Source organism: Ananas comosus, linkage group 6 (assembly GCF_001540865.1).
Source record: "Ananas comosus cultivar F153 linkage group 6, ASM154086v1, whole genome shotgun sequence".
In the NCBI taxonomy this organism is placed as follows: Eukaryota; Viridiplantae; Streptophyta; class Magnoliopsida; order Poales; family Bromeliaceae; genus Ananas; species Ananas comosus.
Window position 1 is genome coordinate 13,379,106 of NC_033626.1, and position 19,337 is coordinate 13,398,442.

At 41.1% G+C, this 19,337-nt stretch overlaps 4 protein-coding genes across 4 annotated transcripts; all 4 read left to right on the forward strand.

The window, feature by feature from the left end:
- On the forward strand, positions 1,114 to 5,917 carry LOC109711737 (aldehyde dehydrogenase family 2 member B7, mitochondrial-like). The gene is made up of 11 exons (XM_020234931.1): positions 1,114 to 1,335; positions 2,211 to 2,348; positions 2,718 to 2,860; positions 2,959 to 3,112; positions 3,228 to 3,457; positions 4,211 to 4,300; positions 4,451 to 4,624; positions 4,709 to 4,846; positions 4,965 to 5,102; positions 5,191 to 5,252; positions 5,400 to 5,917. The coding sequence occupies exons 1-11, from the start codon at positions 1,263 to 1,265 to the stop codon at positions 5,671 to 5,673; spliced, it is 1,614 nt and encodes a 537-aa protein (XP_020090520.1). The 5' UTR covers positions 1,114 to 1,262; the 3' UTR covers positions 5,674 to 5,917.
- Positions 7,836 to 10,212, forward strand: LOC109711438 (U-box domain-containing protein 19-like). Its single transcript, XM_020234466.1, has one exon. The coding sequence runs from the start codon at positions 7,912 to 7,914 to the stop codon at positions 9,907 to 9,909; it is 1,998 nt and encodes a 665-aa protein (XP_020090055.1). The 5' UTR covers positions 7,836 to 7,911; the 3' UTR covers positions 9,910 to 10,212.
- Positions 13,242 to 15,156, forward strand: LOC109711442 (UDP-glycosyltransferase 90A1-like). Its single transcript, XM_020234469.1, is given in 3 exon segments — positions 13,242 to 13,740; positions 13,743 to 14,697; positions 14,699 to 15,156. Coding segments are annotated over 3 exon segments (1,377 nt in total). The 5' UTR covers positions 13,242 to 13,499; the 3' UTR covers positions 14,880 to 15,156.
- Positions 15,642 to 18,996, forward strand: LOC109711443 (calcium sensing receptor, chloroplastic). The gene is made up of 6 exons (XM_020234470.1): positions 15,642 to 16,000; positions 16,422 to 16,667; positions 16,975 to 17,167; positions 17,807 to 17,948; positions 18,026 to 18,157; positions 18,511 to 18,996. Exons 1-6 carry the CDS (start codon positions 15,755 to 15,757, stop codon positions 18,764 to 18,766), a joined length of 1,215 nt encoding a protein of 404 aa, XP_020090059.1. The 5' UTR covers positions 15,642 to 15,754; the 3' UTR covers positions 18,767 to 18,996.

A 19,337-nucleotide genomic window follows, 5' to 3' on the forward strand; every position in this document is an offset into this window, starting at 1 on the left:
TTCTTAATATATATTATTATTATTGATGTATATAATATATTATTATATTATATATAGTAGTATTATAGATTTATATTTAATAAATAATTTTATTTAAAACATATTATTAGATAATTAATATGTATCTATATAATATATTTACTAGTATATATTTAATACTATAAAATAAATTCCTAGATATTTTTAAATAATATTTATAAATAAAATATTATATAATAATATTTTTATATTAAAAATAAAAAATTATTTTTAATATATATATATATATATATATATATAAAATATGACTAATGTGCTATTAGGAGTACAGCAGTCTTTGTACTCCTAACTTTCTAACTATTTATCAATTTTGATGGATGATTAAGATGAAAGAGAAAAAAAATTTAAGAGAAATTGAAAGAAAAGAAAAATTGAGAAATCCAATTTCTTCTCAATTTCTCTTCTCTTTCTTAGCTTAATTAACTATCCATCAATTTTGATGGACGGTTAGAAAATTAAGAGCACAGGGACTACTATACTTTTAATAGCATAATAGTCCTGCTCCATATAAGAAAAAGGGAGAGTGGACCTCTCTCTCGCTGTCCATGAGATAGAGTGTATCTCCTGGACCGCGTGCCGCTGCCCCCTCTCCTCCCAGCGCCGCATTTTTTCCAATGGTAGTTTTAGTTTTTCGCGGTAATGGAGCGAAGAGCGAAAACATCTTGTTTTCTCTGAATCTGTAGAAGAAATTTGAGAACATTTTTTTTCAGGTAATCAAACACCGAAATTCTATTTTTGAACCGAAAAAAAAAAGAAGAGTTTTCAGTATAGTTTTAAGTGGAACGAAATAATGTCTTTTTGAGTAATTGTAAATTTTTATATTGTTTGTATTAGAAGTTAAAAAAATTGAGTTGGCAGTTCGATCACGTAGCTACTGGTGCTGTGGCTCATCATTAGTATCGATACGATTATATAGGTACGGCCATAATCAATAAATGACATTTTCTAATGGGAAAACAACGAAACGAAATGCCCCTCCACTTGCTCTTATTTTCAACATTGCCCCCCATCACCGTACCCTCCTGACCCAAGAGAGCTTCACCATAAATTAGGGTGTAGTTAAGGTACAGAGAATCTGGGAGTGTAACGCAGAGAACTCTCTCTCTCTCTCTCTCTCTCTCTCTCTCTCTCTCTCTCTCTCTCTTTATTATCCATTCATTTTGGGTGAGGAAACTCTCGCAGAGAACAAAATCTGGGGAGTTTGTGAGGAGGCATTAAAGGCTATGGCGGCGGCTAGAAGAGCGGCTTCTTCTCTCCTCTTTCGTTGTCTCTACGCATCTCCACGCTTCCATGGAGGTGATCTTTTTTCTTTTCCTTTTTTTGCAGATTTTTTTTAAAAAAAAAATTCCTGTATGTATCCTCGTTTTGCCTTGGTTTAGTTTTTGTACCCTTTTTTTTTTTTGTTACTTGTTTGTTGACTTATTTCGGTTAATTTGGTGGGTTTTTTATCACCTTGGAGAGGTCACCTATGCTGCTGCTTTTTTTTTAGTTTTTTTTTTTTCTCTTTTTTTGGCTGCTTTNATGAAAAATTATTTAGATTTTCGGGAGCCTAGACTGGAGGGTGTAAGACTTACATTTTGTTTTTGGAATGTACTAGTAAAATTTCACCCTATCCAAAAAAAAAAAAAAAAAAAAAACGTTTTTTTTACTGCTTTTTCTGTATTTTTATTGATATTTTTGTGGGGGTTTTTTTGGTAGATGTAGGAGCTTTTCCGTTTTAATTCTTCAACGATCTATGCTCTTTTGTATTTTTTTATAAAGTTTTCTTTTTTGTTGTTGTGAAGTAGTTTACTAGTTTGAGAAAAATATGGATCATTTATTTGCTCTTTTTTTTATTTTTTTTTTCGCTTGATTTTGTGGTAGAGAAATTTCCCAATAAATTGGTATCATCTATTGTTGGTTCTTATGGGCAATTGTGGGTGTCAATTTCCCTGTATCAGTTCGATTCGGATCATCACTATTATGTTCTGTTTAATTCACTATATATTCCATATACAAAACCATCAGGTGGTGCTTTGGATCTGTTTGTTCTTCAATTTGTGAATTAATAGACAAAAACAGTGACCATTTCATTTATTTATTTATTTTTGCACTAATGTAAGTGCCTTTTTACCACTGTGCTCAATTCGCGAAAATTTTGCTGAGTGCATTTCGATAAATTTCGTCTTCAGGTAGAGCAAATGCCCTGTCTTCGGGGATTCTCCAAAGGTTTAGCACCGCAGCCGCAACCGAAGAACCGATCACACCGCCTGTTCAAGTCAATTACACCCAACTCCTGATTAATGGACAATTTGTGGACTCGGCATCTGGTATATATATGTGTATTTTTAACTTAATCACTGAATTTTAATCTTACTTGTGGGACTATTTGTACTAGATTCTTATAGCTTGATCTTGTAGTGTGCCGTGTACATTGCTTCTTCTTGCACTCATGCGAAAGTGTTGTTTACTTAGAGCTGTTTGAAGAAGCACTTATAGCTCTCTCATGAAGATCTTCCCTACAGCTCCTGCTGTGGAGGAGACTGGGACTATTGCTTTCGGGGTGCAAAAGTTTATTTTTGCTTCTTGCCACAAGCAAAATGCCTGGTCTTTCGAGATTAGAGAAGCTATTTCGAAAGCAATGCCGAACAAACAATGTGATCAGAGATAGTTGTTAAGATTACCCCCTTTTCTACCAGGTAGAACATTCCCAACCTTGGACCCTCGCACTGGGGAGGTCATTGCCCATGTTGCCGAGGGAGATGTCGAAGATATCAATCGTGCCGTCGTTGCCGCTCGCAAGGCATTTGATGAAGGGCCTTGGCCAAAGATGACAGCTTATGTATATTCCTACGATCTTGTGTATTTCTATTTTTCGTATTAGTTACGGCCACAATCTCTTGAATCTTTTGTAAACTAGCTATCCCTCAAATCTTCCAGGAAAGATCCCGCATTCTCTACAAGTTTGCGGATTTGATTGAGAAACACAACGATGAGCTTGCTGCTCTTGAGACTTGGGATAATGGGAAGCCATATGAACAGGCTGCATTAGCTGAAGTTCCAATGTTAGCCCGTCTGATGCGCTACTATGCTGGTAATGCTTATGAATGCCTTCATTTTTTCTTGGTAATGAAAGAGTATCGCCTTTTGATCCGTCTTTCTCAGCTGAGTAGATTAACTTAAGAATCTTTTCTTTCAAAATTTTCCAGGTTGGGCGGATAAGATACATGGCCTCATTGTGCCGGCCGACGGCCCGCATCATGTGCAAGTCTTGCATGAGCCAATCGGTGTTGCGGGTCAAATCATCCCATGGAACTTCCCGCTTCTTATGTATGCTTGGAAAGTTGGGCCGGCACTGGCTTGCGGAAACACCATTGTACTTAAGACGGCTGAACAAACTCCTTTATCGGCTTTATACGTGTCAAAGCTGTTGCATGAGGTGGGTGCAGAGTATATCCATGTTCGACTGTGTCTTAGTTACGGGATAAGTAGATATCTTAGATTTTTTGTTCTTGTATTTTCCTCTAATTATTTCTTATGGTCTTTCATAGTTTTTCGGCTTGTAAAGCCTACTGAAAATGACTTGACCAACGACTTTTTTCAATCTTTGGGGCCCATAAAGATGGCTCAGTTTATCTGCCTGAACTAGAGATGTTCATACATCAACTACCATTTATTGCTCTCTTCTTCTTCTTCTTTTTTCTATTCCGCATAAATTTGATGCACAGTAACAATGAGTTCTAAGAAATGCATATTTTACTGGTTTTTGGTAATTATGAAAAAAGCATTTGAGATTTCTAACATTTGGTGCCTTCCGTACTTATGATCTACTTCCCGTTGCCCGCATAGATTGAAGTCTTTTACTGTTCTAATCTCTGCAATATATTAACAGGGATGTGAACTCAGTAATGTTTTATATTTAACAGTTATATAAGCTGTGTTAGACCATGATTTTTCCAATTAATGCCAAAGCCACCCAATTTCTTTTGGCTATTTCTACCGTTCTGAATAGAAAAAGGAAAAATGAAGTGTCGAGTTCTTAAACACCTGTAAATTGGTAAAAAATGAATTCTATTCTTTTATTTTGAGTGAAAAGAACAGTTCTCTTTTAGTCGATTAGCGCAAAGCAGATTCAATATCCTGTTCCTTCTATTCAATGGATTCTGGTAACTATTTCTGATGAATGTTTCAGGCTGGTCTACCCGATGGTGTTTTGAATGTGATCTCTGGTTTTGGTCCCACTGCTGGTGCTGCTCTTGCTAGCCACATGGATGTGGACAAGGTAAATATGTTCATATTTTCATTTATTTATACGCTCCATGGTGTTTATATCTGAATTTTCTATGTACTTACTGTTGTGCTCCGCTAAATTAGTTCAATTTTCATGTAATAACACGAGTCATTCTATATAAAATTATGTACCTTTCCTCAGCTTGCTTTTACTGGATCGACCAATACCGGTAAGATCGTTCTTGAATTGGCTGCAAGAAGCAATCTTAAGCCAGTGACTCTTGAGCTCGGAGGGAAGTCTCCTTTCATCGTAATGGACGATGCTGATGTCGACCAGGCCGTAGAGCTCGCTCATTTTGCACTATTCTTTAATCAGGTAATTTTCACCAATTACAGTGAAAGGGAATTGCGCCAGTTTTTAAATCGATTAATGATGTTTAGATCGTTACTCCTTTTGCAGGGACAATGCTGCTGTGCTGGGTCTCGCACATTTGTACATGAAAAAGTGTATGACGAGTTTGTAGAGAAAGCGAAAGCGCGTGCTTTGAAGCGTGTTGTCGGCGATCCTTTCAAGAAAGGAGTTGAACAAGGCCCTCAGGTAACTACAGCACGAAAAATGGCATGAATTGTATTCACAGAAATAAAGGCAATTTCGTAAAGAGAAGATCAGCATGACCAGTTTAGATGATATGTCATTGAATTTTGTTCTTTTTCAGATTGATGATGAGCAGTTCTCCAAAGTTCTGCGCTACATAAAGTCGGGCATCGACTCGGGGGCTACCCTTGTAGCTGGCGGAGATAGATTCGGCAGCAAAGGATATTACATCCAGCCGACCATATTCTCGGATGTGCAGGTAACAAGTTAGCTCCCCTGACAACTGCTCCACAAAGTGAAGTTCTAGGTGTGTTTTACTCATTTGTTTTTTTCCTCGATTTTTCTAGGATGAAATGACCATAGCTCAAGAGGAGATATTCGGCCCAGTTCAATCTATCCTCAAGTTCAAGTGAGTATTGTTTAGTATATAAAAATTGAAAACAACGTTCTCTTATAGCTGAAGCTTAAGATTTTAGAGCATCATTTACTATTTAATTGAGAAAAACAATCTAAACTCCTATAAAACTTAAAATACTTTTCCTATGGATGATCACAGGGATATTAACGAAGTCATCAAGAGGGCAAATGCCAGCAGGTACGGGTTGGCGGCCGGGGTCTTCACCAACAACCTCGACACCGCCAACACGCTGGCTCGTGCTCTGAGAGTCGGGTCCTTGTGGATCAACTGCTTCGACGTCTTCGATGCGGCGATCCCCTTCGGCGGCTACAAGATGAGCGGGCAGGGCAGGGAGAAGGGCATCGACAGCCTGAAGAACTACTTGCAGGTCAAGGCAGTCATTACGCCGTTGAAAAACCCGGCCTGGCTGTAATTATCATGCCAATGAGTCGCTGCTGCGATGTTTATTTTGAAAATATGAATGTTTGCCGGTTGTAATAATAAGCATTATTAATTATTGCATGGAATTGAGATGAGATCTCTGTGATAATGCAGCTCCTGTTTCTCTGCTAGTTTAGTATTATGGAACTGCACCTTCTGAGTTTCCCCAAATTTCAGTGTTATCAATGTGAAATTTTTCATCATTTTCTGAAAGTGAGGGGCAAAATTTTATAAAATGCTTGAGGATGAGATCTGAAGGATAATTTTTTTTTATTTTTTTATTTTGCACCTAGATTATTTCCTATGTGCAAAATTTGAATGTGGCGAAAAACTGTGTGATCTGGTAACGTTCATGGCGCAAGGTGGTATGATTTTTAATTGAGATCAAAGTGCATTTGCTAATTTGTTGGCCTCTCTCTCTCTCGCCCCCGTCTCTCTAATATTCAATTAGGCCTTTTCGGCCCAGTAGACTCAAAACTTAATTGGGCCTGTCCACGTAACCAACACTTACTGGGTTTGTTGGGCCCCTTGGACTAGAAAAAATGTGAAATGGAGCATTTTTTTGTCCCCTTCCATACTGATTCATCTACTAAGTCCTCGTTGGGATATTCTTTTTTGATTTTTATTTTGTTTCCATATTCGTGGTTCATAGCGATTCCACGAGAATTTTGAGAGAAAGATAGCATGCAATCCGTTTCGTTTATTTTTTTTTTAAAAATAAACTTAGCAGAAAATACAAAGCAATTAGATTTCTTGGAATAACTGAGTACCAACTATCATGTTCTTTTCCATTTGCACTACGGACAGTCGGGGTTGCTCAATAAGATTTTAAATCAGCTCAGTGGTTGTTTCCAGAGCTCGATGCCATGTCATAAGGCATTTCTTGGTCACTTTCTGGTAATCAACCAAAGTTGGAATAAAATAAACGCCTTAAGATTTCCAATTCCAAGCAAACTTGCTTACCCCAGTCAAATTCAGCCACGAAATGATCAATCACTTAAACGCGGATTTCCTCCTCTACTGATCCCAGATTTGATTATTCGTGCTATCTCAATCACGTACAGGAAACCCATTAATGAAGATAATGACTCGCTTCAGAGAAAAGGATAAATGATAAATTTGATCTGTTTCTCGAAAGTTGAAGTTCTATATAATCGAGCAAAATGCTAGTAGAAAACTTTTTAGTGAAAAGAATTATAAATATATATATATTTTTTTAATGTCGTCGTTACTAAATGACTTGTGTTCTAATTAATAATGCGTGGAAACTCGACTATAAATAAGGTCACAAATTGGAATCAAATGTGCAAAACGTAAAATTTTGAGCTTTATTTGAAAAATTTTATAGTTGAACTAAATGGACCAAACAAGTCCCGATCTTTGTGGTACCCAGCCCACACGTGTCACATCGGGGTCCCACACGTAATCATCCTACGTGGCCACGCGTGTACACCTGGCTCCGCTTGGACGCTTTGGCGTGCAGCTAAGTCACCTCTGCGACTGCCACGTGCCGTTCAATTTTCGCACCAGGGAGGGGATTATCCTACGTTGATCTCCGCCGTGTGGGGCCCCCAACTCCGCCACCCCCACACCCACGTCCACGTCCACGTCGCTGATACTCGGCACGTGTCCCGTTCCCTACCCCTACGTTTCGTGCATCCTCGCCGTTGGATTCTTAATCATCTCTCGTGCTTGCCACTTAACGGCGACCCCGCCGATAATCACCGCACAGGAGACACCCTTCACACCAAAGGCACAGCCCGACGCGATTGCTGACGCACACGTGTCGACTATTTACTCGTCTTGTAAATACTACGCTGTTGGCTCCGTAACAGCTGATGAGATATTTATGTCGGCCAAGGAACTCAACGGAGACTTCTCCCCGCGACCGAGGGGGTTCACGGGGAACGGTAAGTCCTTAGTAGGGCCGGTTAACTGCCACGTGTCCCCACTTTTCGCGCCCAGTCGCTCCGCCCGGATCGTACGATCCATATCCAGAGGAAGCTACGCCGCCCCATTCATCTCCTTCCACGTGTCCCTCCCACACGCGTCAAATGATTGGACCAATGTTTCAGAGCTCGTAAAACCCACGTACGCAACCCCGCCTATAAAATCGCACAAGCGAAGTACGCTTCGAACTTCGTTCTCATTTTATTCTGTTTTTTTTATTTCTTTCAAAAAAATCTTTCTACTGCTGCTGCGGCTGCTGCTGCATTCTTATTCTTTTTCTATGACGCATTTATCGGCACGCCGGATTCTTGATCTTCCGGCGATCGGCCCCTGCGACTCGATCTCGCTGCCCACGCTTCTCCGCGCACTAATCCGTGTATCCGGAGCGATCATCGCCCGCCGATCGGACGCATTTCCAATCCACCGCCGCATAATTCTCGAGACAATTCGCGAGGTCGGCGTGCTTCAGGAGTTCTTCGAGGATGTGGCGGAGCGCGGAACCGCACTTCCGGCTTCCGCCACGGTGGGCTTATCGGAGCTTTACATCGCGCTCCACAAGATCCAAAACCTCATCTCCGACTGCGCCCGGCGGGGGGCGCGCCTGTGGATACTTGCGCGGTCCGACCGGGTCTCGTCGGAGTTCCGGCTGCTGATCAGGTCCATTTCGGTAGCTCTCGACGTGCTTCCCTTAGACGCCATCGACGCGGCTCCGGAGATGAAGGAGCTAATCTTTCTTTTATCGGCGCAAGCGCGCAAAGTCGGCGTCGAAGTCGATCCTGCGGACGACTCCGCAGCTCGGACAGTTCGGTTCGTGCTGGACCAGTTTAAAAGTGGGGCCGCGCCCGACCCGGCCGATCTGAGCCGGGTGCTGAAGCGATTGGACGTAAGCACATGGTCGGAGTGCGACGAGGAGGTGTCGTTCTTAGAAGAGGAGATGTTCTCATGCTTACAAGAGGAAAGCAATGAAGTTGCTATTTTCGGTACGTTGATGTCGTTCATGGTCTATTGCCGCGTAGTTCTCTTTATTACCATCGACGGTGAAGGAGTTGGCCGTGACGAACGTGCGCGCCGAGCGTTCGATACCAGTTCGCTTAATCCACAAACACTGGTATGCCCAATTTCTCTTGAGATCATGAAAGATCCTGTAACGATCTCCACTGGTCACACCTACGATCGTGTGGCGATTAAGAAATGGATCAAATCCGGTAGCTGCACGTGCCCGATAACGGGGGAGAAGCTCACTAATGTCGACTTCGTCCCGAACTCGTCTCTCCGACGTGTTATCGAGCAATTCTATAGCAACAAGGGCGTCGAAATCTCCGAGTCAAACACGAAGCATACCTGGAATATAGAAAAGACCGCCACGCCGTTTAGTTCGGCTGCGGCCGGAGCGACTAAAATGGCGGTGGCTTTTCTTATCGAGAAGCTTGCAAAAGGAGGTGAAGAGGAGGAGAAGAGAAAGGCGGTTTACGAGATTCGGAAGCTATCTAAGTTCAATCTATTCAACAGAGCTTGTTTGGTCGAAGCCGATGCGGTTCCGTGGCTTCTTTACCTTCTCTCCTCCTCCTCCTCCTCCGATGCTTCGACCCAACTCAATATCGTTTCCGCATTGTTGAATCTTTCGAAGCACCCTAATGGTCGAAAGGCGGTCTTCGAGGCCGGTGGTGTCGATCTTATAATAGATATTATGCGGGTCGGGCTAAAAGTCGAGGCGCAGAATAATGCGGCGGCGATTCTTTTCTATCTTTCTTCGGCCGACGAGTATCGGAAAGAGATAGGAGAGATTAGAAGGGCTATTCCAGCACTGCTGGAGCTGCTACAAGAAGGCTCTTACCGCGGTAAGAAGAATGCCATCACTTGTCTCTTTGGATTACTCCAATATCCGGGAAATCATCGTAAGATCGTAGCGGCCGGAGCTATTCCCGTTCTTACAAATCTCCTTTCGAGCGATCACGTTGATCTTGCGAATGATTCCGTCCAAGTCCTCGAAAAGATTGCCGAGAGGGATGAAGGAACGGATGCTATCATCGGGTCTGCGGGCATTGCTAAGATTGCGGAGATCCTAAGCTCGACGAGCTCTCGGTCGGGGAAGGAGCATTGTGTATCGCTTCTGCTGCATTTGTGCAGCAACGGCGGAGACAAGGTTGTTAGTGTTATCGAGAAGATACCGCCGCTCATATCGTCATTGTATTCGATCGTAACGGAGGGATCCCCTCAGGCCGGCAGGAAGGCCAGGTTGATTCTCAACCGCATCCACCGCCGGTCCACGATTTCGTGATTCATACACGGGTCACGTACAGTAGCACGAGTTCGCAGCTCATCGCGCGATTTAGTAATATTTCATCGATTTGTTTTAGATGATTAGAGGATGGAAGCATTCTTTTGTTCCTTTGATTTTTTTTTCTTCGTTAATGTCGTTGTTATGATCTCAGATCGGTTTTTTATGAGATCTAGGGATCATGGATTCATATGCATGTATGTGTATGTAGAATTGTGTGCATATTGCTATTCATTTATATGTTGTTTTGATGCACTGATGTACATAAGATTAGTCTTATAGAAAGTTTATTTTTTCTTTTTATTTTTTCCGGAGAACTCAAGCTTTAGTTAGCTTCAGTGTACTATCATTATTGATGTTATACTCTCTCTATAAATATGCATTACTAGTTATGAAACAGTAACAACTGATTCAATCTAAAGGGACCGCCAACCGACTAGTCTACTATATGCCTAAACTACTCCACGTATCACCCACAGAGTTGGCCGATCTAAATAGAATGTCCCAAAGGACTACTGCGATAAAAATGCTAAAATGGCTCACTCTGAAGCGACACTCGGAGGAGCAACCCAGCTGAGTAAAAAAACGTACTTTGACCGTCTCGCTCTTCTACCACTTGTTGAAGAAAGTGGCCACGTGAAAGAAAGAGGAGCACTCGAGCTCAATCAAATTCACGTAGACTATAGTCAATACTAATACTCAAGCCGGTCAAAGAACCAAACCTTATGTAAAAACAAAATTCTAAAATGCAACGGGTATATTGGTGACGTGGCGTAACAAATCAATCAAATGTCTCCATTTAAGAATATATGTTCCATCATGATTGTAAAAAAAATATTTTTATTGTACTTTTGTTTAAAAAGTATGAATGTTATTGGCTTATTATTTGATGACGTGGTGCAAGTGTGATAGTGTCTTCTACGCCAGAAGTGTACACGTCATCAAATAATAGGCCAAACACTCACGGGAAACGTGCCTTTCAAGCCTGTGAGTGTTTGGCCTAGAGGCCAATTTTGCATAATATTTATTATGCAATATTTTATTATTTGATCAACATTGTTATTCCCTTTTTTTTATCACATGGCCCGTAGGCCGTGACCCCTAGGCCCAACCCATCCCAACTCACATATGGACTTAGCCAATGGAATACCCACTAGAATAGTGCGTTTATTAAAGCACCATAGATCTTTCAAGCAAAATCGATGTTACTGAATTAATACTTTTACTTGATTTTAAGACTCACTATTTAATATATATTTATTATTTTTAAAAATCGAACTAAAAGAAAGGCCACCTACCCTATTATATGGTTGAGCGAGGAGGGAAAAGGCTTCTTCTAGAATGTTTTGTGAAACGCAGTAATGGGTTTCCAATTACTAACCATAAATGTATTATGTAACTACTCTTTTGAATAACAATTTAATTAGTTAAAAGAAATTATTTGGTTGCATGTAGTTACAATTGTACTGTACTAAAAATTTAATGTTTGATCTGATATGTTTAACTCAAACTGCTGGAGTAGGAACTGTAATAAGAGGTCTAACTGCAGCAGTTGGAACTACGTCCAAAATGACTGCAGTTCGGACTGCAGCAATTGAAAAAAATAACTTTAAACAAAAAACTATGCTTACCCCCTTAAATATTTTTTAAATAAAAAAATATTTTTTTTCCATTGGAGATAATCTCACTATCAAATATATAAAATGATAAAATTTAAAAATTATTTCGTAACTATATATAACCAAATAAATTATTTATAGTTTCAATATTTTTTACTATATCTAATCAAATAGAATGCATTTAGTTGCAACCGTATATATCTTCAACTATACTGTATTTATAATTATATCAAACCAAATGTTCCCCAAGTAGCAAATATTAACATCACATACGATCAGTGATATTTTAACAGTAATAGAATCCAAACAAGAACAATAGAAAGTGAGCCGGTATGAGCGTAGGAATCTTTGGAACTTCCATAATTCTATGCATAATCTCTTGTTAATTTCTCTTGATTAAATTAAGAATAAAAAGAGTGGAGTGCGTTTTCAAGCCACCACGTTTTGGTACCGTACCATTCCTAAATAATAAATGATCAAGATGTGTGCTCTAAACCTAATGCATTAGTTACATCACAGAGTGGGGAGTAATTAATATCGCGTTCAATTTGGAACCAGTAAAAAGTGTTAAGTAGGCCTACTAATAATTTATATGAAGTTTTTACTATTAATTATTATTTTGGTTTTATTTACTTTTAGGTATGGTTCGGGAATAAGTTTTTTTTTTTTTTTTGAAAAATAGGTAGCTTAAAATCGCTACCCGCTTCATTCATTAGGGGAATGAATTAGGCTTACAAAATGGAGGCAGCCAAGGCCTCCGTAAGGAGAGAGAGCGACAGAAGCAAAAAAAACAAAAAACAATGCAAAGACATGGGGGAGGGGAAAATAGAAGCGAGAAACAAATCACAACCACAAAAAATTACGGAAAACCGTTCAGCGAGGGGTGGTCCAAGAGGCGAACAGGAGCTTAATTTGATCCAAGCACCGGATAGGATGGGGGCACTGTCTCGAAAGATTATAGCATTCCTTTCCGTCCAAATTACCCACTAGATTGCAGAGAGGAAGGATAGGGAAGTATTATTTCAGACTATCCCTGAGATAGATACAACTTTTGAAATAAAATTAATTTTACGTTTGGATGAGAATTGAATTTTTTTGGAAATAAGCAAAATAGCATTCAGATGGTTAGATTGGAAGAGTAGGAATAAAAATAATTATATTTTTAATATAATAATATTTTATCTAATTAATTAAATAATAATTCAACTTACTTAATTTACTAATTAATCATTACTATTGCTAAATAGCCCTAAATGTTAATTAATAAATTAATTAATCAGGTATAATTTAATAATTTAATAAATTAATTAGTTAGTTACAGCCAAATAATTAAATTAGTAAAAATAATAATTAATTAATCAATATAAATATTAGTTATTAAATAAGTACACTAATAAATAATTAATTATTTAATTAACATATTAATTAAAATAATAAATTAATTACTCAAATAGCTAATTAAATATTTATTAGAGTAATAAATTAAGCAGTACAATTAATAATTTCATAATAAAAATAATATATTATAATATATAACAATATTATGGCTATATAATTTAGTTTTAATTTAATTATAAAATTTAAAATTAAACTTTAGAATAGTACTGTTACGCTAAAATAATAGAATAGTAAATTTTGAACTATTCCAAAATAATAAAAAAATAATAATATTTAATCGGAATAAAACATTTCAGCTCAAAAAATACTCTGTTCGGTGGGATAGCGGAGATTTTCGTTATCACTGTTTTATCGGTGGTGGCAGAGTGTCGCATCGCTCGAGCTGTCACTTACCCGGGGAGGCGGGGACTCTTCTTCTCCGATTAATTGTTGATATGAGCGTTGGCGGAGGATCAAATAATTCATAGTTCATAGTTCGTAGTTCGTAGTTCGTAGTTCGTAGTTCGTCGCTCATATATAGTGGGTAGTTTTAATTAATTTGCTGCGGATCGAGAACAAATTAATTAAGCCACGATGATGAGTTCTTCGGCGCCCTCATGCGCTTCCGATGATGCGCTCCCGATCCCCCGCGTAGCGATATTCCCGTTCGTGTCGAAAGGCCACACCATCCCCCTCGTCCACCTCGCGCGCCTCCTCCACCGCCGCCGCCTCCTCCTCCTCCTCCTCCTCCTCCTCCACCGCTGCACCACCACGACCTCTTTGCCATTCCCCCCCACCACCGCGCNCTCCCCAACGTCCCGGCCGCGGCCGGGGGCGTCGAGAGCGCCGACCAATTCGCCTCCGCGTCCCTCTTCCTCCCCTTCGTCCGCGCCGCGTCCCTCCTCCGCCCCGCCTTCTCCGAATCCCTCCGCCGCCCCACTCCCCCGTCCCTCCTCGTCGCCGACGCCTTCCTCTTCTGGGCCCACGCCGCCGCCGCCGAGCTCGGCGTCCCCAGCGTCGTCTTCAACGGCATGGGCGCCTTCGCCTCCGCCGTGAGCCTCGCCGTCACCGTCCACAAGCCCCACGCCGGCGTCGCCTCCCGGCTCGAGCCGTTCCCGGTTCACCCCTTCCCGGGTCTCCGGCTCACGAGGGCCGACCTCGCCCCGCCGTTCGACGACCCGGACCCGAAGGGCCCCCTCTGGGACTTCATCGTGGAGGTAAGGGCCGCCACGCGGACCTGCCGCGGCACCCTGGTCAACACCTTCTACGAGCTGGAGCCGCTCTACGTGGACCGCTGGACCCGCGACCTCGGGGTCCGGGCCTGGTGCGTCGGACCCCTCTGCCTGGCCCGCGACGCCGGCCCCGGTCCGGACCGGTCCCCCGTGATGGACTGGCTCGACTCCCGGCTCGCCGCGGGCCGGCCGGTCCTGTACGTGGCGTTCGGGTCCCAGGCGCGGCTGCCGTCTGCCCAGGCGGAGCAGCTCGCGGCCGGGCTGGACCGGTCCGGGCTGGACTTCCTCTGGGCGGTCCGGCCCGGCGAACCCGAGTTGCCGCAGGTCGGGGAGCGGGGGCGGGTGGTCGGGGAGTGGGTGGACCAGGTGCAGATCCTGGCGCACGGGAGCGTGCGGGGGTTCGTGACGCACTGCGGGTGGAACTCAGTGCTGGAGAGCCTGAGCTGCGGGGTGCCCATGCTGACGTGGCCGATGATGGCGGAGCAGTGCCTCAACGCCAAGTTCGTCGTGGAAGAGCTGCGCGCCGAGCGGCGCCGCAGACGAGACGTCGGTGGCGGCGGAGGACGTCGAGAGGATGGCGAAGGAGCTGATTCTGGGGGAGACGGGGAAGCAGGCGGCGGCCAGGGCGGAGGAGCTGAAGGCCATGGCCAGGCAGGCAATGGAGAGCGGCAGCGGGTCGTCGTGGACGGCGCTGGCGACAATGATTCACGACGTTTGTGGGAGTACTGAGATCCAGAAATAAATTAAGCAAACACTAACATTAATGGTTTCTCTTCTTAATTAGCCAGATATATATTAATTCTTACTGCGCCCCTATATAGCAGTACGTACGTACTGATCCTGGTTTTAGTTACCTCGAGTTATAATAAACGTCCAATGATCATGTTGTGGAATCGTAATTTGTTATGCTCCCGTTGCTCTTCATTCATTGTCCGAAACATGTACTGGGATTAGAGTGTTGTTAATCAAACGCAACACCACTCGTTACCTTATTACAAATGTGTTTTCCAAATATTTAATCTTTACCGTTTCTAAAAAGTCCGCTACTTTCGTATTTGATCTTCACAGTCAGAGGTTTTGAAAGTCACCGCTTTGTCAAAACTCAAAAGTGGTGGCATATCCACGTACGTAATGATCGAAATTACAACTTCTTTGTAAACGTAGTTTCATGATCTTCATGCTTAATTTTGTGGTAATCACAAAGTTTAAAATTAATGTTTTAATGATGTAAAAACTAATATGATATAATATTACTGTTTTTTTAATTATATTAATAATTTGTTGCAATTGCATCTAAATATTATTATTTTTTATTCCCGAAGAGATGAAAGTGTAGAAGCTCATAATCTATCCATTGTTTTTTTTTATCATTTTTTATGTACTTGTAATTTGCTAATAAAATTACCTATGAATTATAATAAATTAAATTTTAAAAAGCAATAGTAACTTTTAGAGGAGTCGTTGTCATAAAGAGTGGCCACACATTGTGCTTCGCTCAGACAGTGTTCCTGGCCATCGCAACCCCATCCCTCCGAGGTTCTCCGCCACGCTTATTATATCACGCACCGTCGAATCGAAATTGCTGTGTTTGTGCACGTGTGGTGAGCTTCAAAGGGAATGGCGTTCCGAGCTGCGGCGGTGGCGAGGCCTCCTCCTCCTCCTCCTTCTCCTTCTTCTTCTTCTTCTTCTTCGACCAAGCCCAATCCCCGGGCGCTGCGTAGGGCATCTTCTTCTTCTCCACCTCGCTCCCACGCTTCCCCCGCGGCGCTCTCCCTCGTCGCCCTCTTCGCCACTTCCGCTTCCTACTCCGAGGCCAAGGCTCTCGCCTTCTCCAAAGAGAGCATCGTCGATTCCCTCACTAAGGCATTGTTGCTCCTTCACCCTCTCTCTCTCTCTCTCTCTCTCTCTCTCTCTCGGTAGGAATGTTGTTGAGTAAGAAAAAAATAATTAGATTTTTTGTACGATTCAGGGGAGTATAAATGAGCAATTTTGAAACCTTTAATGCAAAATTGCCGAATCTTTTCGAACTTGTTTTGATTTTATAAAAAAAAAGAAATTTCTAGAGCAGAAATAAGATTTTAAGCCTCAACAACCAAAGCCTTGCTTTGGTGCTTCTTATTTTGCTGTAGAAATAAGTTACCGAGGGTATTTTAATGTGTATATATATATATTTTTTGCTCTAGTATTTAATATCCCTGCTAAGTTTATGCGAATTGCTAGAGAACTCTTCTTAAATTACATTGAAACTCCTAAAATTCTTGAAAATTTGCTCTATTTTGATTAGGTGGAGAGCACAATTGACCAGGTTGAGGATGTGGGTTCCAAAGTTGTGGACTTCACCCTGAACATATTTAAGGTCTTGAGTGATACACTGAAGCCAGGGGTCGACGCCGCGCTTCCGGTCCTCAAAAGTGCTGGCGAGGAAGCGCTTAAGATTGCTTTGCCGGTCGTTTCAGATGCTTCTAAGCTGGCCAAGGAGGCTCTTCAGAGTGCTGGTGTTGATCCCAGCCCTGTTTTGTCTGCTGCCAAGGTTGATCCCTGTTATTTCTTTCTATTTCTTGTTTGAATTCGCCAATTTCTTCGAATGCTTTAATCGGATCATTATACGATGATATTTTAATATCTTATATTCAACTCTGTAGACCTAACACTTATCAGATCGTGTAGTTAATGTTGGATCAGATTGTTTGCATGTGTGGGATCTTTTCAAGTTTCAATGTACCATATTAACTACTTCACATTCTTATTGAGTTTTTGTAAACTCCACAAAGTTATTTAACATTCATGACAAGTAAATTGGTTTGCTCAAAGACTGATACTTTTTTTTATGTCAGTAGACAGTTGCAGATGCTGCGAAGCAGAGCACAAAGGTCATAGAAGGCGCAAAGCCTATTGCCTCTGCCACTGTTGAGACAATTGCATCATCGGATCCTTCGGTGATTGTTGTATCAGCTGGAGCTTTATTTCTTGCGTATCTTCTCCTTCCGCCAATTTGGTCAGCAGTTTCTTTCAATCTTCGGGGTTATAAAGGTACATTATTTGGTTCAAGGCTATGAAATTTTCTTTTCTTGCCCACATAGTTTTTAAGAATTAGATTTTGAGAAGGTGGTTCAACATATCTTTAATCAGGAAGAAGCATTACGTCGCAGAGGAATGCTATGGCAATTTCCATACTATGAAGAAGGAGAAAATGTTTTAGTTTATTATCTATGCTGTGTTTAATTTCGTCAAGTTACAGTGGATTGAATCGAAAATATATGGTGGAGTTCTTGGAAATTGTTTCAACAGAAAGTATGGCTAAAATTGTTTTGATGGCAACGCTCGCTCTAACGGAAAAAAACTTTTTGATCAAAACTTTTTTTGTAATTGTAGACAGTTCATTTAATTGATTTGAGATTTCAAAATCCGCAAAAGCTACTAGTGAATGACACAAGAAAATAGCTCTGGTACTCTATGAGTAAGATAGTAATGTTTTTTTTTATATTTTTTATTTTCATATAGCCTGAGTTGTAAGTGATTTGTTTTTTTTTTTGTTTTTTTTTTTTTAAAGAGTGTAAAAAACATGGGAACTTAGAAAGATCTGAGATTACACATCTACAGTTTCTGTGTTGGAGGTGGTCTTCATGACTTCATGTTAATGTCGAGTTCATTAATTTCTCTTTTTGGTAGGCGATCTCAGCCCTGCTCAATCTCTTGACCTTATTTGTTCGCAAAACTATCTTATGATCGATATACGGTCGGAGAAAGATAAGAGTAAAGCTGGAGTACCTCGGCTCCCCTCTAGTGCCAAGAGCAAGATGATCTCTGTGCCGTAAGTCTTTTCCCCTCATAGCTTCTTACTTCAAGCAATTACGGAATAACCTGACAATGGAACCCCATTTTCTGTAGTTTGGAGGAACTACCTAGCAAGATAAAAGGCTTGGTGAGGAATGTGAAGAAAGTTGAGGCAGAAATAGTCGCAGTAAAGATTTCGTACCTCAAGAGAGTCAACAAGGGTTCTAACATCGTACTAATGGACTCGTAGGTTTTATTTAACTCAACTTTTACTTTATTAATCACTTTTTTTTTGTTATTTGTGGTTTTATTAGAATAAAGTTCCTGAAGTTTGATTTCCATTTTAATGTGACTCAATTTTGAGAATATTGTAACTGAATGCTCCTCCCGCGTAACAGTTTTGAGTCTGATCAATATCATTGTTACAGTTTTCTTAGGTTGGTAGACTAAAATTGTTTGCGGAAAACTTAAAGGTGAAACAGAAATTCTGAGAGCACAATTGAAATCTGAAATCGGACTTTACGGACTAAATAAAATTGTTTCGATCTCTCAATTTTTTATTTCCCCTGTTAATGAGAGTATGTTGCTGAAATATGCAGGTATTCTGATACGGCGAAAACTGTTGCGAGGGCGCTAACTGGTCTTGGCTTCAAGAACTGTTGGGTCATGAAGGGTGGCTTCTCTGGGGGAAATGGATGGTTGCGAAGCGGACTAGGGACGGACTCGTACAATTTGTCGCTCGTCGAGGTTTTGTCACCTTCAAGAGTTATCCCAGCGGCCGCTGCGCGGTTCGGTACCACAAGCTCGACTGCTTTCCAGTCAAACAGGAAGCTTCTTCCGGGGAGTGCTGATTAGTTTATATATATTTTTTCTACCGCAGCTCTTGTTGTAATCAGTAATTTGTAACTTTGAGATAGATTCGTCGTCAGTTTATACAATATGCCGTTTCTTTGTGTCATCAGTTGTAGTGTTGTATGTGAAATTATTCATTTCATTTTACTCGGACCACATAGTTGCCATGGGTTCGCATTCTCTTAAAATGGAAAAGGATAATATTTAGTGGCTTGTAAAATTGAAATTTATTAGCTGATTCTTGTTTGATGTGACAGATCAGGTTTGGACAATAATTACGTGTGAGTCGCGACTAAAAAAGGACGGGTGCTATTTTTATCGCTTGCGCTAGAGATGATTTGTAGGAAAATTAGCAAGAGTTTTTATTTTTGTTCATGATTTTGGAACTTTGATGAGACTCTTTTGAGGTTACGGTGTTTAAAAATATCCGTAAAAGAGAGGTGGTATGAAAAAAATCGAATCGGATCCTCATGTATTAGTATCCGACCCGGTAACATCCCTATCTTCTTTTTAAAGCTTGCTACCGAACTTGACCAACCATTCCAATTATTCGTCCAATCACGTACTCTTTTTC